At 38.5% G+C, this 18,899-nt stretch overlaps 1 protein-coding gene across 1 annotated transcript in view; it reads right to left on the bottom strand.

Moving 5' to 3' along the window:
- ARMC4 (armadillo repeat containing 4) overlaps positions 1-18,899 on the bottom strand; it is a 185,329-nt gene that overhangs the window by 144,993 nt on the left and 21,437 nt on the right. The window contains exons 8-10 of the mRNA XM_030798068.1: positions 12,298-12,503; positions 10,168-10,263; positions 2,826-2,973 (exon numbers count right to left, since the gene is read on the bottom strand). Of these exons, the coding sequence (XP_030653928.1) occupies positions 2,826-2,973; positions 10,168-10,263; positions 12,298-12,503 (450 nt within the window). The remainder of the gene's footprint in view (positions 1-2,825; positions 2,974-10,167; positions 10,264-12,297; positions 12,504-18,899) is intronic.

Genomic DNA, 18,899 nt, shown 5'->3' with positions numbered 1-18,899 from the left:
TTAATAATCCTCATATAAGAGAACTTTTATTTTTCCATCTTCACCAATGAGGAAACTGAAGCTTAGAGGGGTTAGTCAACTCACCCAAGGCCACTGAGTAAGCGGCAGAATTTCAACTCAACTGGTCTTTCCAACGTCAAAGATCATGCTTCTAACTACTCTGGTATTCTGCTTCCTGGTCCATCTTTTGTTTCTGCCATTTTGACTCGTTTCCTTTTGCTAATGAAATAAAGACAATGGACCAGGACTCTTGGGAAAAACTCAGGACTCTCTTAATTCATCTTCTGAAAGACTATGTCTTGGACGGGCAGAGAGGCTCATGCCTGTAATTCCAGCACTTTGGGAGGCCAGTGTGGAAAGATTGCTTGAGGCCAGGAGTTCAAGATCAGCCTGGGAAAGAGAAAAGGAAAGAGGAGAGGAGAGGGGAGAGGAGGGGAGAGGAGGGGAGGGGAGAGGAGGGGAGGGAGGGGAAGGGGAGGGGAGGGAGGGGAGGGGAGGGGAGGCGAGGCGAGGTGAGGAGGGGAGGAAGAAAGAAGGAAAGAAAGAAAGGAAAGGAAAGGGAAGGAAGGAACAAAGGAAGGAAGGAAGGAAGAAAGGAAGGCAGGCTAAGCCCCAATGGCCCCGTCTAGAGCTGCCCACCTCAGAGAGAGTGGTGTTGGCAAAGTTCTCCACTGCCAGTTATTTTTTTTCCCCCCAGATGACATGCTTTTTAGGAGTCCAGGAGAGGTAATCACAAGAGGCTCTGTGGTTCAGTGAAGATGCAGAGGCACTGTTGCAAGCGTGGCCTAAATGTCCCAAAGCTGGACATGGTCACTGTGCGTGCCATTCTGGACCACTGTGTTGAACTATGTGGTTTGTGCACAAATACTCCTGCCAAAGGGGAGTGCAGGAGCGTGTGGCCTGAATCTAGCCTGTGCTCCATGCTAGTGTTTCCAAATTCCCGACAGGTTAATCTTCAAGATTCAGGAATATGCCACCAAAATTCCTAGGAATTTTCATGAGTTCCCAAAATTATATTATTCTGTATTTTTCCTAACATTTCATTTACATGTCTTTAAATAATAATGAATGCCTATAATAATAGTGAATCATTTCTATCATAATAAACAGTGAATCATTTTTTGTGGTGGAGTTATGCTAAAAATTTCAGAGGTTTTCTGAAAAAAAAACTTACGTAATAAATGCATGATTTATTATTATTATGAGCCAGAATATGTGACATAATTATATTGCAACAACATGTAAAAACAATGTGCACCTGATATAGAAATTTCGTAATACAAAACACTAAATGAGGGAAACATTAACACAAAATAAATGCCAAATAAAAACCATTTTAAAAATTGACAGATGCCACAAAATATTTAATATTTATAAAGTGTCACGCTTAAAATGAAATTTTAAAACTCACAAAATATTTTTTTGTTTGTTTGTTTCATGACAGACAGTCCAGACTAAAAACATACTTTTCATTTTGCATTGATGTTGGTCAAATCATTAGGAGCCTGCCAAAAGGATCTCCAAGTTGAGCATTAGGGCTTGTTTCGTATAAGCTCATGTCCTTTTTGAAATATGAAAATATTATTTATTTATTTCATTATTTCATTATTATTATTATTATTTTGAGATGGAGTTTTGCTCTTACCTCCCAGGCTGGAGTGCAATGGCATGATCTTGGCTCGCTGCAACCTCCACCTCCTGGGTTCAAGCAATTCTCCTGCCTCAGCATCCCGAGTAGCTGGGATTACAGGCATGCGCCACCACGCCTGGCTAATTTTTTTTGTATTTTTAGTAGAGACAGAGTTTCACCATGTTGGCCAGGCTGGTCTCGAACTCCTGACCTCAGATGATCCACCCTCCTTGGCCTCACAAAGTGCCGGGATTATAGGTGTGAGCCACCGTGCCTGGCCAAAATATTTATTTTTAATTGACAAAGAATAATTGTATATTTTTATGGGGTACAATGTGATATTTTGATAAATGTTTACATTGCGCAATGATTAAATCAAGCAAAGCCACTGGCAAATGCTCTTGGTTGATTTAACCAAACACATGGAAAAGCAGAAAGAAACCATGAGTTAAGTCAAATACTTTTTCACAAATACTTCTGGACGTCGGCTTTACACAAGGCCTAGATATCATCAATACTTGCTGTCTGACATCAGAAATGAATATTAATCTGGGTTTTGGTGAGCCATTCCCCTTGCCCTCCTGCAAATTCAAATACTTAAATACATTACGTGGGCCAATTATTATGTAAAATATTCTCATATATGCTATCTGATGTGAGAGAAATGAAAATGAACCAATCCACACTATAAGCATCCACAATGCCTCAGGAACCATGCTATGGTTCAAGTGTGTTTTATTAAACTTTATAAGAGTCCTATAGTACAGGTATATTAATTTTATTCTATGGGTTGAGAAAATTAGGGCTCAAAACTGTAACATTTCAACAGCTACATTGCTAGTAAGTGAAACAGCCTGGAGTTTAACCAAAGTCCAGCTTTAAAAATCCATGTTATTTCTTCCACACCATACTACAAATCATAAAATGGCAGCAAGGCTCAGTGTCAGCTGTTTACCATGCCCACTGCCCAGCCAGGAGAGAGGGTTGGTACCAGGCAGCCTGGTTGCTCCATGAGGATGAATCTTGCATCCTCAGGGCAATAAGACCTTGCCCTGCACCAACTTAGACAAAACAACAGGAATGCTTACTACTCTTATTTGAAAGAAACATAAAGTAAACTTGGAAGCAGCATATACATCTTTGGGAAAGTATTTTAAATGAACATTGCAAACACACGACCATAGGCCTTTCTTACCTTTAAATATTTCACCAGCTTCTGAATTTGCCAATATTCTGATGGCAAATCTGCACTTGCTTCCTGACGATGGTCAGGTGGTTCTTCATCTTCCTCACTTTCTGAGGAGCTATCGCTAACAATTTCCTCTATCTTTTCAGCACTCTTCCTAAGAACAATAACAACACACATACACATGTAAGCTATAGTGTGGAGATCTATTAAGATCCACATGAGGCCAGGTGCAGTGGCTCAAGCCTATAATCCCAGTGCTTTGGGAGGCTGAGGTGGGAGGATTACTTAAGGCCAAGAGTTCAACACCAGCCTGGACAACATAGCAAGACTCTGTCTCTACAAAAAAAATACTTAATTAGCCAGACATGGTGGTGCATGCCTGTAATCTCAGCTACTCAGGAGGCTTGACGCAGGAGGATCGCTTGAGCCCAGGAGTTTGAGCTGCAGTAAACCATTATTACATTATCATACCATTGCACTCCAGCCTGGGAGACAGAGCAAGACCTTGTCTCAAAACGTAAAAATAAAAAGGAGCTCCATGAGATGAATAAACCTGTCTCTATCACAGGTGCAATTGCTCCAGGTACAATAATCATAATAAAGAAAACAGTGAGAAATAAACAAGGGTATTCAGTAAATGTCCTAAGGCTGTGCTTTTCAATAAGACTGCCACTCATTGCATGTGGTCATCTATATTTATAGGTATTTGAACTTATTTATTTAACTAAAAGTAAAGAAAATTAAAAATCCGGTTCTCCAATCACACTAGCCACATTTCAAGTGCTCAATGGCCCACGTGCCTCATGGTTACCACACTGGACAGCTCAGATATTGACTATTTCTATTATTCCAGTAAGTTCAACTGGGCAGTGCCGCAAGGCCCTAAAGTGAAAGAATCTCTTTTACCAAAGAGAGCCAATATTCAGTACATCCCTCCATAATGCCTACACTGAAGTACTTGCAAGGGCACAAGGTGCCAAAGAACAGCAATGACATGAACATAATCAGGTTCAGGACCAAAGAGTTAACCCCAACTCTGAGAGGCATTACCATGCAAAGTGTTGAGTTCCACAGAAGTACACCACATTCTATGGTTTGATGCATGGACAACAGCATTACAAGAGCCTTCTGGAATCCAGTATATACCCTATGTCCTTGCAGAGGTCCCTCATGCACATGCACACTCATCACACCAGCTTGTCTCCGCCTCCCACCACAGGATGCCAGGTTACTGCCATTGGGTCACCAAGCCCACAATGATGTCTCAGGAACTACTCATCCATCACTCACATGTGGAGAGGTGCTGAACCCAGGATATTGATCCTGATATTGTTTCCCACATATTCCTCATCTCACAGGACAGAAGCAAACTTTTAAATCTTCTAGCTAATTTTAATATTAAATAATACCAACAGCAGCCACCAGTTTTGTCTATTTTGCCCTGGGTACTTTTTTTCTTTTTTAGACGAGATCTCGCTCTGTCGCCCAGGCTGGAGTGCAGTGGCGTGATCTTGGTTCACTGCAACCTCCGCCTGCCGGTTTCAAGTGATTCTCCTGCCTCAGCCTCCTGAGTAGCTGGACTTACAGGCATGCGCCACCACATCTGGCTAATTTTTGTATTTTTAGCAGTGACGGGGTTTTCACCATGTTGGCCAGGCTGGTCTCAAGCTCTTGACCTCGTGATCCTCCCGTCTCGGCCTCCCAAAGTGCTGGTATTACAGGCATGAGCCACTGCGCCCGGCCTTTCCCAGGAACTTTATATTCATTATTTCTAAACCTCACAACCACCTTGCAAAGCAGGCTCTATTATCCCCATTCTACAAGCAAGGAAATATCAGAGAAATTAAGAGGAGAAAAGAAATCATTCACTCTGAAGGATCCAAAATTACTTAAAATATGACTTTTTGCCCATCACATATTAAGATGTCCTTAAATATCAAAGTCACAAAGTTAATGACCATAATAGAACACACAAGTCCACAATACTTTTCCTCTAACTCTGAAATCCAAAAAGCTCTGAAAACTATTTTTCCCCCCAACTGGACTTAACTTGTTGCTAAGGCCTTTTATGAATTGATACTAGACTATTTATGGTCTTTATTCCTCTCACTCAGTGTGAATATTCATGTTTCACTACAGAGATGCTCATGTTTTTGATTATAGGGTTTTGGCTCACACTCCAATAGAGGTTATCATATAATATATGTGCATTTCATTACCCTTTTTTGAAGTGAGTTTTTTAGAACCCCATGCATTTGGCCACAAGAGTTCAGGACAACAGACTGTGGGTTAAATGTCTCATTTTAATTCTCTCAACAATCTATGAGGTTGTCATTACTCTCATTATAGAGACAATGAGTTAAAAATAATTTGGGCCGGGCATGGTGTTTCACGCCAGCAATCCCAGCACTTTGGGAAGCCGAGGTGAGTGGATTGCCTGAAGTTGGGAGTTTGAGACCAGCCTAGCCAACATGGTGAAGCCCTGTCTCTACTAAAAATACAAAAATTAGCTGGGTGTGGTGGCGTGTGCCTCTTGTCCCAGTTACTTGGAAGGCTGAGGTAGGAGAAGCACTTGAACATGGAAGGCAGAGGTTGCAATGAGGCAAGATCGTGCTACTGCACTCCAGCCTGGATGACAGAGCAAGACTCTGTAATATTAATAATAATAATAATTTGAACAAAACTCCATGGTTAGTGAAGTGGCTGTGCTAAAACACCTAGTTGTAATGGGAGCTGTTCATCTTGGTTCCTAGATGAGCTGGGGTAGTCTTTTAACTTACGTGTGCCTTGGTTTCCTCACCTGCAAATTGGGGATGATAATAGCAATTAGTATGTAAAAAGCTTATAACAATGCCTGGCATAGTGTGAAATATGTGTTAGATAGTTCTGTATTATCATGCGTGTCCATTCACCAAACGTGCATGGAGGGCCTGTTGGCTGCCAGGTATCAAGGGAACACTACTGAAGAATGCTGTCTTTCGGTATCTTTCTTAAACTCCAAGGAAAAGCTGTGGTTTTGTTTTTGAAGATCTGATCTGTTTTCATCTTAGGGACCACATAAATTAAGTAACGGGTTAGGTTTTTGTCTTTACCTTGATCTTCAGCAAGAACGGAATCAAATCTGTGGTCTATGAGTAATTATCTAAGTTCCTATTATTTTGTAGCTCAGTACCTTGTCCACTTTGGTCACCATCAGAAAATTTTTATTTCTGTGTTTTCTTGTATTGTCTTAGTAAGTTCCATGAAGGCAAGGACCATTTCTGTCTTTTATACTGTCTCCCCTAGCACAAGGAAGGCACTCAATAAATATTTGCTAGAAGAATTAATAAATTAAAGAAAGTATGAATAAGTGAATGAACAAATGACTTCAGTCTAGGTTAAGATTTTGGAAGAAGGGTACTTCTGGTGATAATTCCAGGAAGTGGCAGTAGCAGCAGCTTGATGGAGAGGAGGCAACAGTCAGTGAGACTGAAACCAGGGAGTGCATAGGCCAAGATTTGGTACTGGTTTTCCTCTTGGGGTTTCAGGTTTTTCAAGATGATGATGGGACGTAGGATGAAAGTGATAGTCAGTCAATGTCAAAATCGTCAGTGATAATGGATCCATAGCAAACAGCAACCAGGAAAGACAGAGGGTTATATTAGCCTCATAGGAAAGGAGGTCTAATCTGAAGAGTAAGGTAGTTTGAAGCAATAAAGCGGAGATTTCTGCCTATGGTCCCCATGCCCTGTGGTTACACAGGGCCTGGGAAAAGAAGATCTGAAGGAGAATCGCTGCTGTCATGGAAAAGTTTCAATAAATGCAAGAAAGGAGAGCATGGAAGCTTTGGTACATAGGGTGAGGATATAAGGAAATTCATTTCCTTGTAGTATAAGGGGGGCCAAGGAAAAAATGTAGAAGAAAGAGCGAAGTGGAAGAATGATTCATTTGAGATATTGCAGAGCAAGATACGGAGGAGAATCCAGGAGGAGACAGGACTCATTCGAGTTTGCATTTAGAGTAGTGTCCATGGGTAAGAGGAACCCAAGAATCCTGCCTGCCACCCCCTGGAGTAGTGTATTCATTCTGGGTTCCCATTAATCTTTAGAAAATGTATTTGGGTCCCCAGTAATCCATAAAAGGGTTATTGACACCCTACACAGTGCAAACCTGGAGTGAAATCAACTAGGGCTGAAAACGGGCCATCTGCAGATGTTTAACTTGGATTTACAAAAATTGAATTAGTGGAATCACGATCATTGTGCTGTAATTATAAAAAGACTTACGAGAAGGTACACTTTATTCCTCATCGCTCTAGAAGTTTCTAACTCAACATTAAGCGCACGGGCAAGGACTAGTCCATTTAAGCCTTCATGCTTACATCAATTCATTCTCATTTTCTTTGTTTCTCTCCCTCCTCTGCTCTCTTCAACTCCCAGTGGTTTCTTGTCCATAAAAGTCTTTTCTAGTCTATTCCATTTTGGAGCATAGGAAGAGGATAGGCAATTTTTAAATTTTATTAATTTGTAAGATTCCATTATTCTCTTAATTTCTTACAGTTTTTTTGGCACAGAGAGCCCCCAGTTTTTGCACTTCCAAAAGCCAATTTGTGTGTAAAACACTATGATTATGCTCTCTGGACCCTGGAAGAGGGAAAGCCCGAATTGAAGCATCTGTTCCCATTTAATGAGCCACCTGAGTGAAGTTTCCAGTAGATCCGGTCTACTCAAGAAGTGACTTAAACTTAACTCAAAGATTCCAGATTGAAGCATATAGTAGAATAAGCCTAAATTCTTTGGGGAAAGCCTAAATTCACCTTCCCTTAGTCTAACAAGGTCCTGGAGTTGAGGGCAGAGTGAATTAGGTCTACCCAATCACTCCACAATCCCATTTTAAAAAGCAGCGCCCCAAAGAAAAGCTGTCCTTTTTTTTTTCCAATTGATGAATCCTTTGACAGCTAACTTTAAAACGCTTTTCCTACTGGATATGATTTCTTTCAATCCTGTCCCATGGCAACTGCATATTCAGGAGGTAAAAAGAAGCAAACGTCAATGCTGAATTGATCTACAAACTCCACCTTAAGAAATACTTCTCTACCACAGAATTCTATCCACTTAGGCAAGATTAGACACAGAGAACTTTTCATTTTTATCACTGAGTAATAGCTGTTGCTTAGACACATTAAAACTTTACCTTATCTATTACCCTGAAGCTCTCTAACTCACTAAAAATTGAAATACTTTCGGCCCAATATCTGTTTCAGGAAAGATGAAGTAGATATACTTTTCCCTATTTCTCCCACCAAGCACAACTAAAAATCTGGATATTGCATATAAAACAAACATAAGGTGACTCTGAAAGGTAGAGAAAAAGAAGAGGACTATCTAGGGATCTGAAGACCTGTGGCTCAACACAGTGGTGCATTCCCTGGGTTTTCTTTTTGTCTCATTCTTCCTAGACTGGGTACTGGAAAAGCCAGCAAAGCAGAAACTCCTGGGGGTGCAGGCAAAAAAAGGACCTAAGAAAGTCCTGCTCTGTCTAATTCAAAGGGCCAGAAAAGGAAAGCCTAATAAGACAGAATATGTTTAGACAACAAAAGATCTATGTCAATTAAGACCACACATAACAGCGTGGCCCAAGTCTACCTCTTACAGCAAAGGCCAAGTGAAGAGCCTAGGGCTCGACCTTTATCAGACTGTAAGAAAGCGCTGCAACCCACCTGCTGGGGTGGCCTCAGAGAAGCCCTGACAGAGAGTCAGATGCTCACTGGCAAAAATGAAGTCACCCCCCGAACTGTGATGTCAGTAGAGCCCACTGACAAAGTAACCAAGGACTCCCCCGTCACACTGTCCGGCTGGTATCAGCAGAGGCATAGGTGGAGCATGAACTCCCACTACCCTCCAGAAATAATGAGGACTCCCTTGCCTGACCCCCCAGGCGTCAATGAAGGCCTATGGGAAAACCTGCTATTTCAATTCCTCACCAGCCTGGGGAAGCAACACATACCTCATTCTGCCAATATGGTGGCAGAGAAGGCCTTCTAAAATATAAGATTTAGGCCGGGTGCAGTGGCTCACATTTGTAATCCCAGCACTTTGGGAGGCTGAGGCAGGCAGATCACTTGAGGTCAGGAATTCAAGACCAGCCTGGCCAACATGGCAAAACCCCATATCTACTAAAAATAAAAAAATTAGCTGGGTGTGGTAGCGCACGCCTGTAATCGCAGCTACTCAGGAGGCTGAGGCAGAAGAACTGCTTGAACTCGGGAGGAGGAGGTTGCAGTAAGCCAAGATTGCACCACTGCACTCCAGCCTGGGTGACAGACAAGACTCTGTCTCAAATAAATAAATAAATAATTTAAATAAGATCCAGAATCTCATAATAACCAAAATGTCTACATTTCAGCTGAAAATTATTTGTCATGCCAAGAATGGGGAAGATCTCATCTTAAATGAGAAAAGACAATTTAAAAATGCCAATATCAACGTGATGAAGATGTATGAATTATCTGACAAAGATATGAAAGCCACCATCATAACAATATTTCAACAAGCACTATGAACATGCTTGAAACAAATGAAAAAAATAGAAAGTCTCAGCAAAGAAAGAGAAGATAGAAAAGAAAAACCAAACGGAAATTTTGGAACTAAAAATTGTAAGTGAAATTAAAAACTCACTGAATGAAATTAGCAGAAGAATAGGACAGAAGAAAAAATAAATAAACTTGAAGATAGAACAACAGAATTGGCTCAATCTGAACAACGTAGAGAAAAAAATAACTGAAAAAATCAGTGAACGCAGCCTCAAGGAACTGTGAGATTGTAACAAAAGCACTAATATCCACCATTCTGAAGCTAATAAAAGTGGCTGACCCTTATCTTCCGGACATGTCACTTTTTTTGTCAAACTGAAAATCAAGTAAAAAGTTTACTAGTTGGCCTCATATTTAATTTTTAATTGTTTTCGTTAGCAATAACATAGACCACTTCAAAATCGGCAGTCATTTGTGATCAGCAAAGGGAGGCTCAGATGACATAACTTTGCCAGGACATGATTGTTCAGAGGCAAGACATCAGTTAGGAGCCCAGTGTTCCTAAACTTAGTTCAATGCTCTTTGCATTAAACACATTTCTTTTCCCACAGTCAACTAATACTAGTAAATCACTGTATTTTGGGTAACTGCATTAGAATAATATCGTGAAAAAGTATTTAAAGAAATCCAGTGAGACCACTTTTACTAACATTCCTAGTAACCGTCAGTGTAAACATCTTGGGACCCTAATAGTAAGAATGCCATTAATCTGCATGCTCAGTAGCCCACTGTGTGAGGGTGGCTTTAGGGAACTTGTCATGCTGACCAGAAACATACCGAAGTAATTGTGCTCTTCCGTGTGAAACAGATGGTCTTGGTTTTTCAAGTTTTCCTGTGCGCTTGTCCTCTTGGATTTCTTTTGCTGAGCCTTTGCTTTTAAAAAAATACACAAATATATTAGCTTTATTGCTTTATGCTAATTAATAAAAAATAAAAGATGGCAATGTAGATATATACTCCATTATTTCCATGTGCTCAAATGATGTGTGTTCCTGACAGAGTTCCAGCCTCATTCTGACACTCGGAGCTGTCTCTTTCACTCTTTCAGCACAGCCCTGTGTTTTACATATTGAAGAAACTTTCTGTCCAGCACCTAGGAACAGGTCTTCACAGGCTGCCACTGTTGGTGTGAATCTTGCACCCGATGCCTTCTACTCTAGGTACGTATCGCCCCCAGTTACAGTTGTCTATTTTCTTATCTTCCCCACCCAACATTGCAACAGGGCCTGCACCTGGTTTTCCAGGTATTTGCAGGCTTTGCATAGTCCTTGGCATTCGGTGTTCTCCCTTGAATACCTGCTAAGGAATCTCATGCTTGAAAGAGTAAGCATATGGAAAAAGCAGTATTTTAAAACTCATTTGCCAGTTAACAGAGTTGCCCATGCATTTTTCATTTTCACATTGACTCTTTGAAACAGAGCCACAAAAGTCAAACACCCCAAAATTGATGAGAATCAATCAGAGGAGCCGGTGTCTCCCCTCTCCACAGGACTCCGTTCTTCAAAGAGCTCTCTGGGTTTGCTTCCAAAACACAATCACCCCGTGGTTCTCAGAATCCCTGCAGGAGAAGGTCCCTGTGTGATCAACCAGGAGTCAGTTCTTAACCAAAAACTGGGACAACGCAGAATATCACCTATAGGCCACGACTTGTAAACTATTTGTTAAATTTTAAAAAGTGGGCTGGGTGCAGTGGCTCACACCTGTAATCCCAGCACTTTGGGAGGCCGAAGTGGGCAGATTACTTGAGCTCAGGAGTTCGAGACTAGCCTGGCCAACGTGGCAAAACCCCAACTCTACCAAAAATATAAAAATTAGCCAGGCATGGTGTCACACACCTGTAATCCCAGCTACTCGAGAGGCTGAAGCAAGAGAATCGCTTGAATCTGGGAAGCAGAGGTTGCAGTGAGCCAAGTTTGTGCCACTGCAGCCTGGATGATAGCGAGACTCTGTCTAAATAAATAAATAAATAAATAAAGCTCTAGGTGTTTCAGACTGCCCCAGCATTTAAGTAGCATTGGCCCTCAATTTTTGCTTTGACGCCTGTTTATAGAGGGTCCTAAATGGCACTTGTTTTGTATATTTCATACACTCATCAAGCCAGCATCCACTTCATATAGGCCCATTCACATTTTTGAGACTCTAGCCTTTTCATAGTATTAAAGTTCTGTTAGACATTATCTCTATGACAGTTTCCCTGATTAACGCCATGTAATTTTCATCATTCCACATTTTCCCAGTGCTTACTTAACCAGGTCTCGAGCATGATTTTTACATTTCCCCTGTGACTTCTCCAAGTGTTTTATCATCTTTTCTGCATATTATTTGTCCTGACTCACCAACTATATGAAAGTGAATTGTGTTTTTCTCTTCCCTTCACAGTGCTCCACACACAAACTCTATCAAAACTTTCTGCTTGGAATACAAAGAGGAGCAGAAAGGAATCAACCTGTGCCTTGGAGGGACATGTAAATATCTACTCAGTATTTTTCTATTATAAAATAAAGTTCTGGCCAGACGCAGTGACTCATGCCTGTAATCCCAGCATTTTGGGAGGCTGAGGTGGCAGATCACTTGAGGTCAGGAGTTTGAGATCAGTCTGGCCAACATGGTATAACCCTGTCTCTACTAAAATTACAAAAAATAAAAAATTAGCCATGCGTGGTGGCACGTGCCTGTAATCCCAGCTACTCAGGAGGCTGAAGCAGGAGAATCACTTGAACTCAGGAGGCAGAGGTTGCAGCGAGTCGAGATTGCACCACTGCACTCCTGCCTGGGCAACAGAGCAAGACTCCATCTCAAAAAAATAAAATAAAATAAAATAAAATAAATAAAATGAAGTACTGTGAAAAAATAGGTTAATATGGTTACTAAAGATGCATCTGAAAACAAATGCAAATGTCTACATACTCTTTGTAATTAACAGTGGTCTTCCAGTTTAAGCTTGGTTCCCATCTCTTGGTCATTTGATTCCTCCCGAAATTAATTTGGTTCTTCTCCAGTGACCTCTTGTCTGAACCAGAAATGTCTTTGCGGAGGGTAGCTGCTTCTTCCTTCTTGGGGGCTTTGCCAAGCTGATCCTTTTCCTTTTGCTGGTCTTCACTGAAGCTAATTCCCTTTATTTAAAAAATGAGAATAATTTTTAATGTCATCTGAATTATCTAGTGTTCTCTGAAGATTAATGCCAGTGGTAAATTCAGGAAAGGAAGTCTCGGATGCATCTAACTTGTGGTCCTTAGTAACAGCTAAATAAGGGCAACATCAAGACTAAGGCTTCTGCTGGAGTTAGGTGGATAGTAACGTGATGTTCCTAAACTCACACCTCTGCTGCAGCACAACTCACAACAGCAGGGCTGGACCTGCTCATTCTTTACCACCACCAAAAAATTCAACTAAAACCCTCTATTGACTAAAACACATCGTATTTAAATGACTCGAACCAAAGATAAAGGGAACATCTTGAAGGTAGACAGGTATGAAATATTAAATACAGAGGAATGAACATAAGAATTTTAAGAGACCTCTCATCAGAAACACTGCAAACCAGAAGAAAAGAGAGTAACATCTTTAAAGCACTAAAAAGGAAAAAACAAAAAACCATGTCAACCCAAAATTCTATACTAAGAATAAAACAAAAATCTTTCAAAAATGAAAGCAAAATAAAAACCTTCACAGATGAACAAAAACAGAGAATTCACCGCCAGAAGACCTGTGCTAGAAATGTTAAATAAAATTATCCAGTCAGGAGTAATATCATGCCAGCCAGAAACATGAATCTATGCAAAAAAATTAAAAGCTGCAGAAATGGTAAAAATAAATATACAAGACTTTGTGTATTATTTTTAATCATTCTAAAATATAATTGACTATCTAAAGCAAAAATAGTAACAACGTTTTGAGGAGTTTATGACATGTAGAAATAAAATGTGTGACAACAATAACACAAAGTATAGGGAGGGGTATTCAAGGTATATTGTTGTAAGTTTCTTAAACTATTCGTGAATTTTAGAATTTTACTTAAAGGAGACGTGACAAATTCAAGATATATATCATAAGCCAGAGGGCAGCTAAGAAACTTTTAGTAAGAAATATAACTAGTAAACCAATAGCATAAATAAAATGGAATCATTTTAAAAAGCTCAATTCAAAAGGGGCAGAGGAAGGAAAAAAACCACAAGGAACAGATGAAACAAATAGAAAACATGTAGCAAGATAGTAAATTTAAATTTAACTGTATTAGTAGTTACATCAAATGAAAGTGTTTACACACATCAATTAAATGAGAAATCATCAAATTGGATGAAAAAGGAGACCTAACTATCTGTGGCCTAAAGAAACTATTTTATATATAAAGATACAAATACATCAGAAGTAAAAGGCTGGAGAAGAATAGTTTATGCAAACAATAATCAAAAGAAAGCAGGAATGGCCATATTAAAATCAGACAATATCGACTCCAAAGCAAATAATATTTACAGGGACAAAGAGGAGCACACATACTAATAGAGGATCAATTGGCACACAATTGTAAACGTTTATTCATCAAACAACAGAGTTTCATAATATATAAAGGAAACACAGAGCTAAAAGGAAAAGTAGATAAATCCATAATTGGTAGACTTCAAAACTCTCTCAGTAATCAATAAAATGAGCAGAAAAAAACATCAGTAATGATATAGAAGACCTGAGCAACACAATCAGACAACTTGACTTAATTGACATTTAAAAGACACACCCCTCATTAACACCAGAATACAGTCTCCTCAAATGTACAAGGAAAAAATCACCAACATAGATCATATACTGGGCCATAAAATGAACATTAATAAGCTTAAAGTAACTAAAATCATATAAATATCTTAATACATTGGAATTGAACTAGAAATTAGTAAAAGAAAGATCTACAGAAACTCCTCATATATATTGAATAAAAATAACATCTATCAAAAATCGTGGAACATAATTTATACAATGCTCATAAAGAAATCTGCAGCATGAACTCTTATGGTTAAAAATAATACATGCATACATACATACATACATACATACATACATACATACATACACATGCTGAGACAGCCAGATCACTTGAAGCCAGTAGTTCAAGACCAGCCTGGCTAACAGGGCAAAACCCCAACTGTACCAAAAATAAAACAATGTATTTTGGGTTCAGGGGTACATGTGCAGGCTTATTATATAGATAAACTCATGTCACAGGGGTTTGCTGTACAGATGATTTCATCATTCAGGTACCAAGCCTAGTACCCAATAGTTATTTTTTCTGATCTTCTCCCTCTTCCCACCCTCCACTCTCAAGTAGGCCCCAGGGTCTATTGTTCCCCTTTGTGTCCATGTGTTCTCATCATTTAGCTCCCATTTATAAGTGGAACAGGGGGTAATTGGTTTTCTTCTTAAAAAGGACAGGATCACATTCTTTTTTATGGCTGCATAGTATTCCATGGCATATATGTACCACATTTTCTTTATCTAGTCTCCCACTGATGGCCATTTAGGTTGATTTGATTTCTTTGCTACTGTGAATAGTGCTGTAATGAACATATGTGTGCATGTGTCTTTATGTGATGATTTATATTTCTCTGGGTATATACCCAGTAATGAAGTTGCTAGACTAAATGGTAGCTCTGTTTTTAGCTCCTTCAGGAATTGCCACACTGTTTTCCACAATGATTGAACTAATTTACACACCCACCAACAGTGTATAAGTATTCCCTTTTTTCTGCAACTTCACCAGCATTTGCTGTATTTTGACTTTTTAATAACAGCCATTCTGACTGGTGTAAGATATTTCATTATGGTTTTGATTTGCGTATCTCAAATAATCAGTGATATTGAGCTTTTTTCACATGCTTGTTGACCACATGTATGTCTTCTTTTGAAAAGTATCTGTTCATGCCCTTTGACCACTTTTTAGTGGGGTTGTTTGTTTTTTTCTTGTAAACCCATTCTTTATGGATGCTGGATATTAAACCTTTGTCAGATGCACAGCTTGCAAATATTTTCTCCCATTCTGTAGGTTGTCTGTTTATTCTGTTGACAGTTTGCTGTGCAGAAGCTCTTACGTTTAATTAGATCCCACTTGTCAATCTTTGCTTTTGTTGCGATTGCTTTTGGCATCTTCGTCATGAAATCTTTGCCAGTTTCTATGTCAAAAATGGTATTGCCTAGGTTGTCTTCCAGGGTTTTTATACTTTTGAGTTTTACATTTAAGTCTTTTATCCCTCTTGAGTTGATTTTTGTATATGGTATAAGAAAGGGGTCCAGTTTCAATCTTCTGCATATGGCTAGCCAGTTATCCCAGCACCATTTATTGAGTAGGGAGTCCTTTCCCCATTCTTTGTTTTTGTCAGCTTTGTTGTAAATCAGATGGTTGTAGGTGTGCAGCCTTGTTTCTGGGCTCTCTATTCTGTTTCATTGGTCTATGCATCTGCTTTTTATGCCAGTACAGTGTTGTTTTGGTTACTGTAGCCCTGTGGTATAGTTTGAAGTTGGGTAGCATGATACCTCCAGCTTTGGTTTTTTTTTTTTTTTTTGCTTAGGATTGCCTTGGCTATTCTTTTCTGGTTACATATGAATTTTAAAATAGTTTTTTTCTACTCTGTGAAGAATGTTGTTAGTAATTTGATAGGAATAGCATTGAATCTATAAATTGCTTTGGGCAGTATGGCCATTCGAATGATATTTACTCTTCAATCTATGAGCATCGGACGTTTTTCCATTTGTTTGTGTCATCTCTGATTTCTTTGTAGTGTTTTGTAATTCTCACTGTAGAGATCTTTCACCTTTCTGGTTAGCTCTGTTCCTAGGTATTTTATTCTTTTTGTGATAATTGTGAATGGGATTGCATTCCTGATTTGGCTCTTGGCTTGGCTGTTGTTGGTGCACAGGAATTCTGGCGATTTTGTATGTTGATACATTGATTTTGTATCCTGAAACGTTGCTGAAGTTGTTTATCAGCTAAAGCAGCTTTTGGGCTGAGGATCCCTTGTTTTATGTGCTCCAAGTAAAACATTATTCACAATGGAATTCATCAAAATTTCTTCAAATGCAAATATGACTAGATTAAATTAAATGCATTGTAACATTTTTTAAAAACTGGAGAAATAAGAGTAAATAAACCCAAATAAAAAGACATAAACATCAAAGTAAAGTAAAAAAGATAAAAATTAAACCTAAAGCTAGTTCCTTGAGGAAATTCAGTAAATCTATAGTCCTACAGCTATAGGTGGATCAAAATAAAAAAACCACAAATGACCAATATTAGGAATGAGAGAGGTAACAATGACTACAAAGTCTACAGATATTAAAAGGTCAATAAGAGAATACTATGAAAAAAATTTATGCCAATAAATCTGGCAACTTACACCAAATGAACAAATTCCTTTAAGACAATCTAATCTACCAAAGCTCCCTCAGGAAGAAATAGACAACCTGTATAGTGCCATAACTATCAAATAAATTGAATTTGTAGTTAAAATTTTTCCCATAAAGAATATTCCAGGCCCAGATGGCTTTCACCAAACATTTCTATCAAACATTTAATAAACCTACCAAACATTTAATAAACAAACAATATTAATTCTATACAAACTCTTCCGAAAAATTGAAGAGAAGATGAAACTCTCTAAATCATTCTATAATGTCAGTATTACTTCAATACCAAAACCAGACAAAGATACTAAAGAAAACAAAGCTACACACTAATAACTTTATGAACATAGGTGCAAAACTTTTTAACAAAATCTTAGCAAATTAAAACTGATAATGTATATAAAAGATTCCAGTGGGGTTTGTCTCAGAAATGTAAGGTTGGTTTGTCACTTGAAAAATTAATCAATGTAATAATCACATTAACAAACTAAAAGAGAGGAAAAAAACACATGATTCTTTCCACAGTACACAAAGAAACATTTGATAAAATCCAGTATTCATTCCTAATAAAAGTTCTCAATGACTCAGAATAGAAGCCTTAAACTTGTAAATGGTTAGCATCAAACTTAATTGAAAGATTTCCCTGTAATATCAGGAACAAGAGACCATTTCTATTCAATTTTTTACTGGTAATTCCAGCTAGTGTATTAAGGAAATAAAAAGAAATAAAAAACTGTTGAGATTGGGAAGGAAGAGTTGAGATTAGGAAGAAAAGAGTAAGAAAATGATCTTTATTCACTGACAATATCTACACAGAAAATCCTCTGGAATGTACAAACAAGGTACTAGAACTAATAAGGGAGTTTAGCAAAATTTCAGGATATAAAATCAGCATACAAAAATCAAGTGTATATTTATACAATAGCAACAAATGACTAGAAATAGAAAATTTAAAACTCATTAACAATACCCCAAAATATGAAATACAGATAAGTTTCAAAAGAGATGTATAAGACCTGTATATTGAAAGCTACAACACATTGGTGAGAGAAATTAACTAAGACCTAAATAAATGGAGAGACATGCTATGTTCATGGATTAGAAAATTCAATATTAACATGTCCATTTTTCCTAAATTCGCCTATAAATTCAAGGCAATCTTAACCATAATTCCATCAGGCAATTTTTTAAGATATTGACATGCTGGCTCTAATATTCTTATGGATATGCAAAAGACCTAGAATAGCCAAAAAAACTTTTTTAAAGAACACCATTGGAGGATTTAAAATAAACAACTTCAAGACTTATCATAAAGCTAGAGTAATCAAGACAGTGTGGTATTGGTGTAAAAACAGAGAAATCAAAGTTGCAGTATGAAGTGTTCAAAATACATTCACAAACAAATGGATGACTAATTTTTGACAAAGTTATAAAGGTAATTCAGTGGAAAAACAATAGGTTTATTTTTGACAAATGATGCTGGAACAACTAGATAAGCAAAAGAAAAAATGAACTTTGATCCATACCCCATATACACAAACCAAATTAAAGTGGATCATAGACATAGATTGGAAAGGTAAAATTGAAAAACCTCTAGAAGAAAACATTAGAGAAATTCTTCATTATACTGGGTTTGGAAAAGCGTTATAAAACACTATAAGGAAAAAATAAGTTGGACTTTATCAAAATTGAAGACTCTTGTTCTTTGAAAGACATTGCTTGGAGAATAAAAATACAAGAGCCGGCCGGGCACGGTGGCTCACACCTGTAATCCCAGCACTTTGAGAGGCCAAGGTGGGCAGATCACGAGGTCAGGAGATCGAGACCTTCCTGACTAACACGGTGAAAACCCGTCTCTACTAAAAATACAAACAAAAATTAGCCAGGCGTGGTGGCGGGTGCCTGTAGTCCCAGAGAATGGTGTGAACCCGGGAGGTGGAGCTTGCAACAAGCCAAGATCGTGCCACTGCACTCCAGCCTGGGTGACAGAGGGAGACTCTGTCTCAAAAAAAAAAAAAGAAAAAAGAAAAAAGAAAAATACAAGACCTAGATTGGGATGAAATATTTATATTTCATGTATCTAACAGAATATATAAGCCAAGAACATATATAAAGATCTGTTG

This window comes from Nomascus leucogenys, chromosome 18, assembly GCF_006542625.1.
Source record: "Nomascus leucogenys isolate Asia chromosome 18, Asia_NLE_v1, whole genome shotgun sequence".
Classification (NCBI taxonomy): Eukaryota; Metazoa; Chordata; class Mammalia; order Primates; family Hylobatidae; genus Nomascus; species Nomascus leucogenys.
The sequence above is the reverse complement of the archived record's forward strand: the minus strand, read 5'-3'. Positions and strand labels throughout refer to the sequence as shown.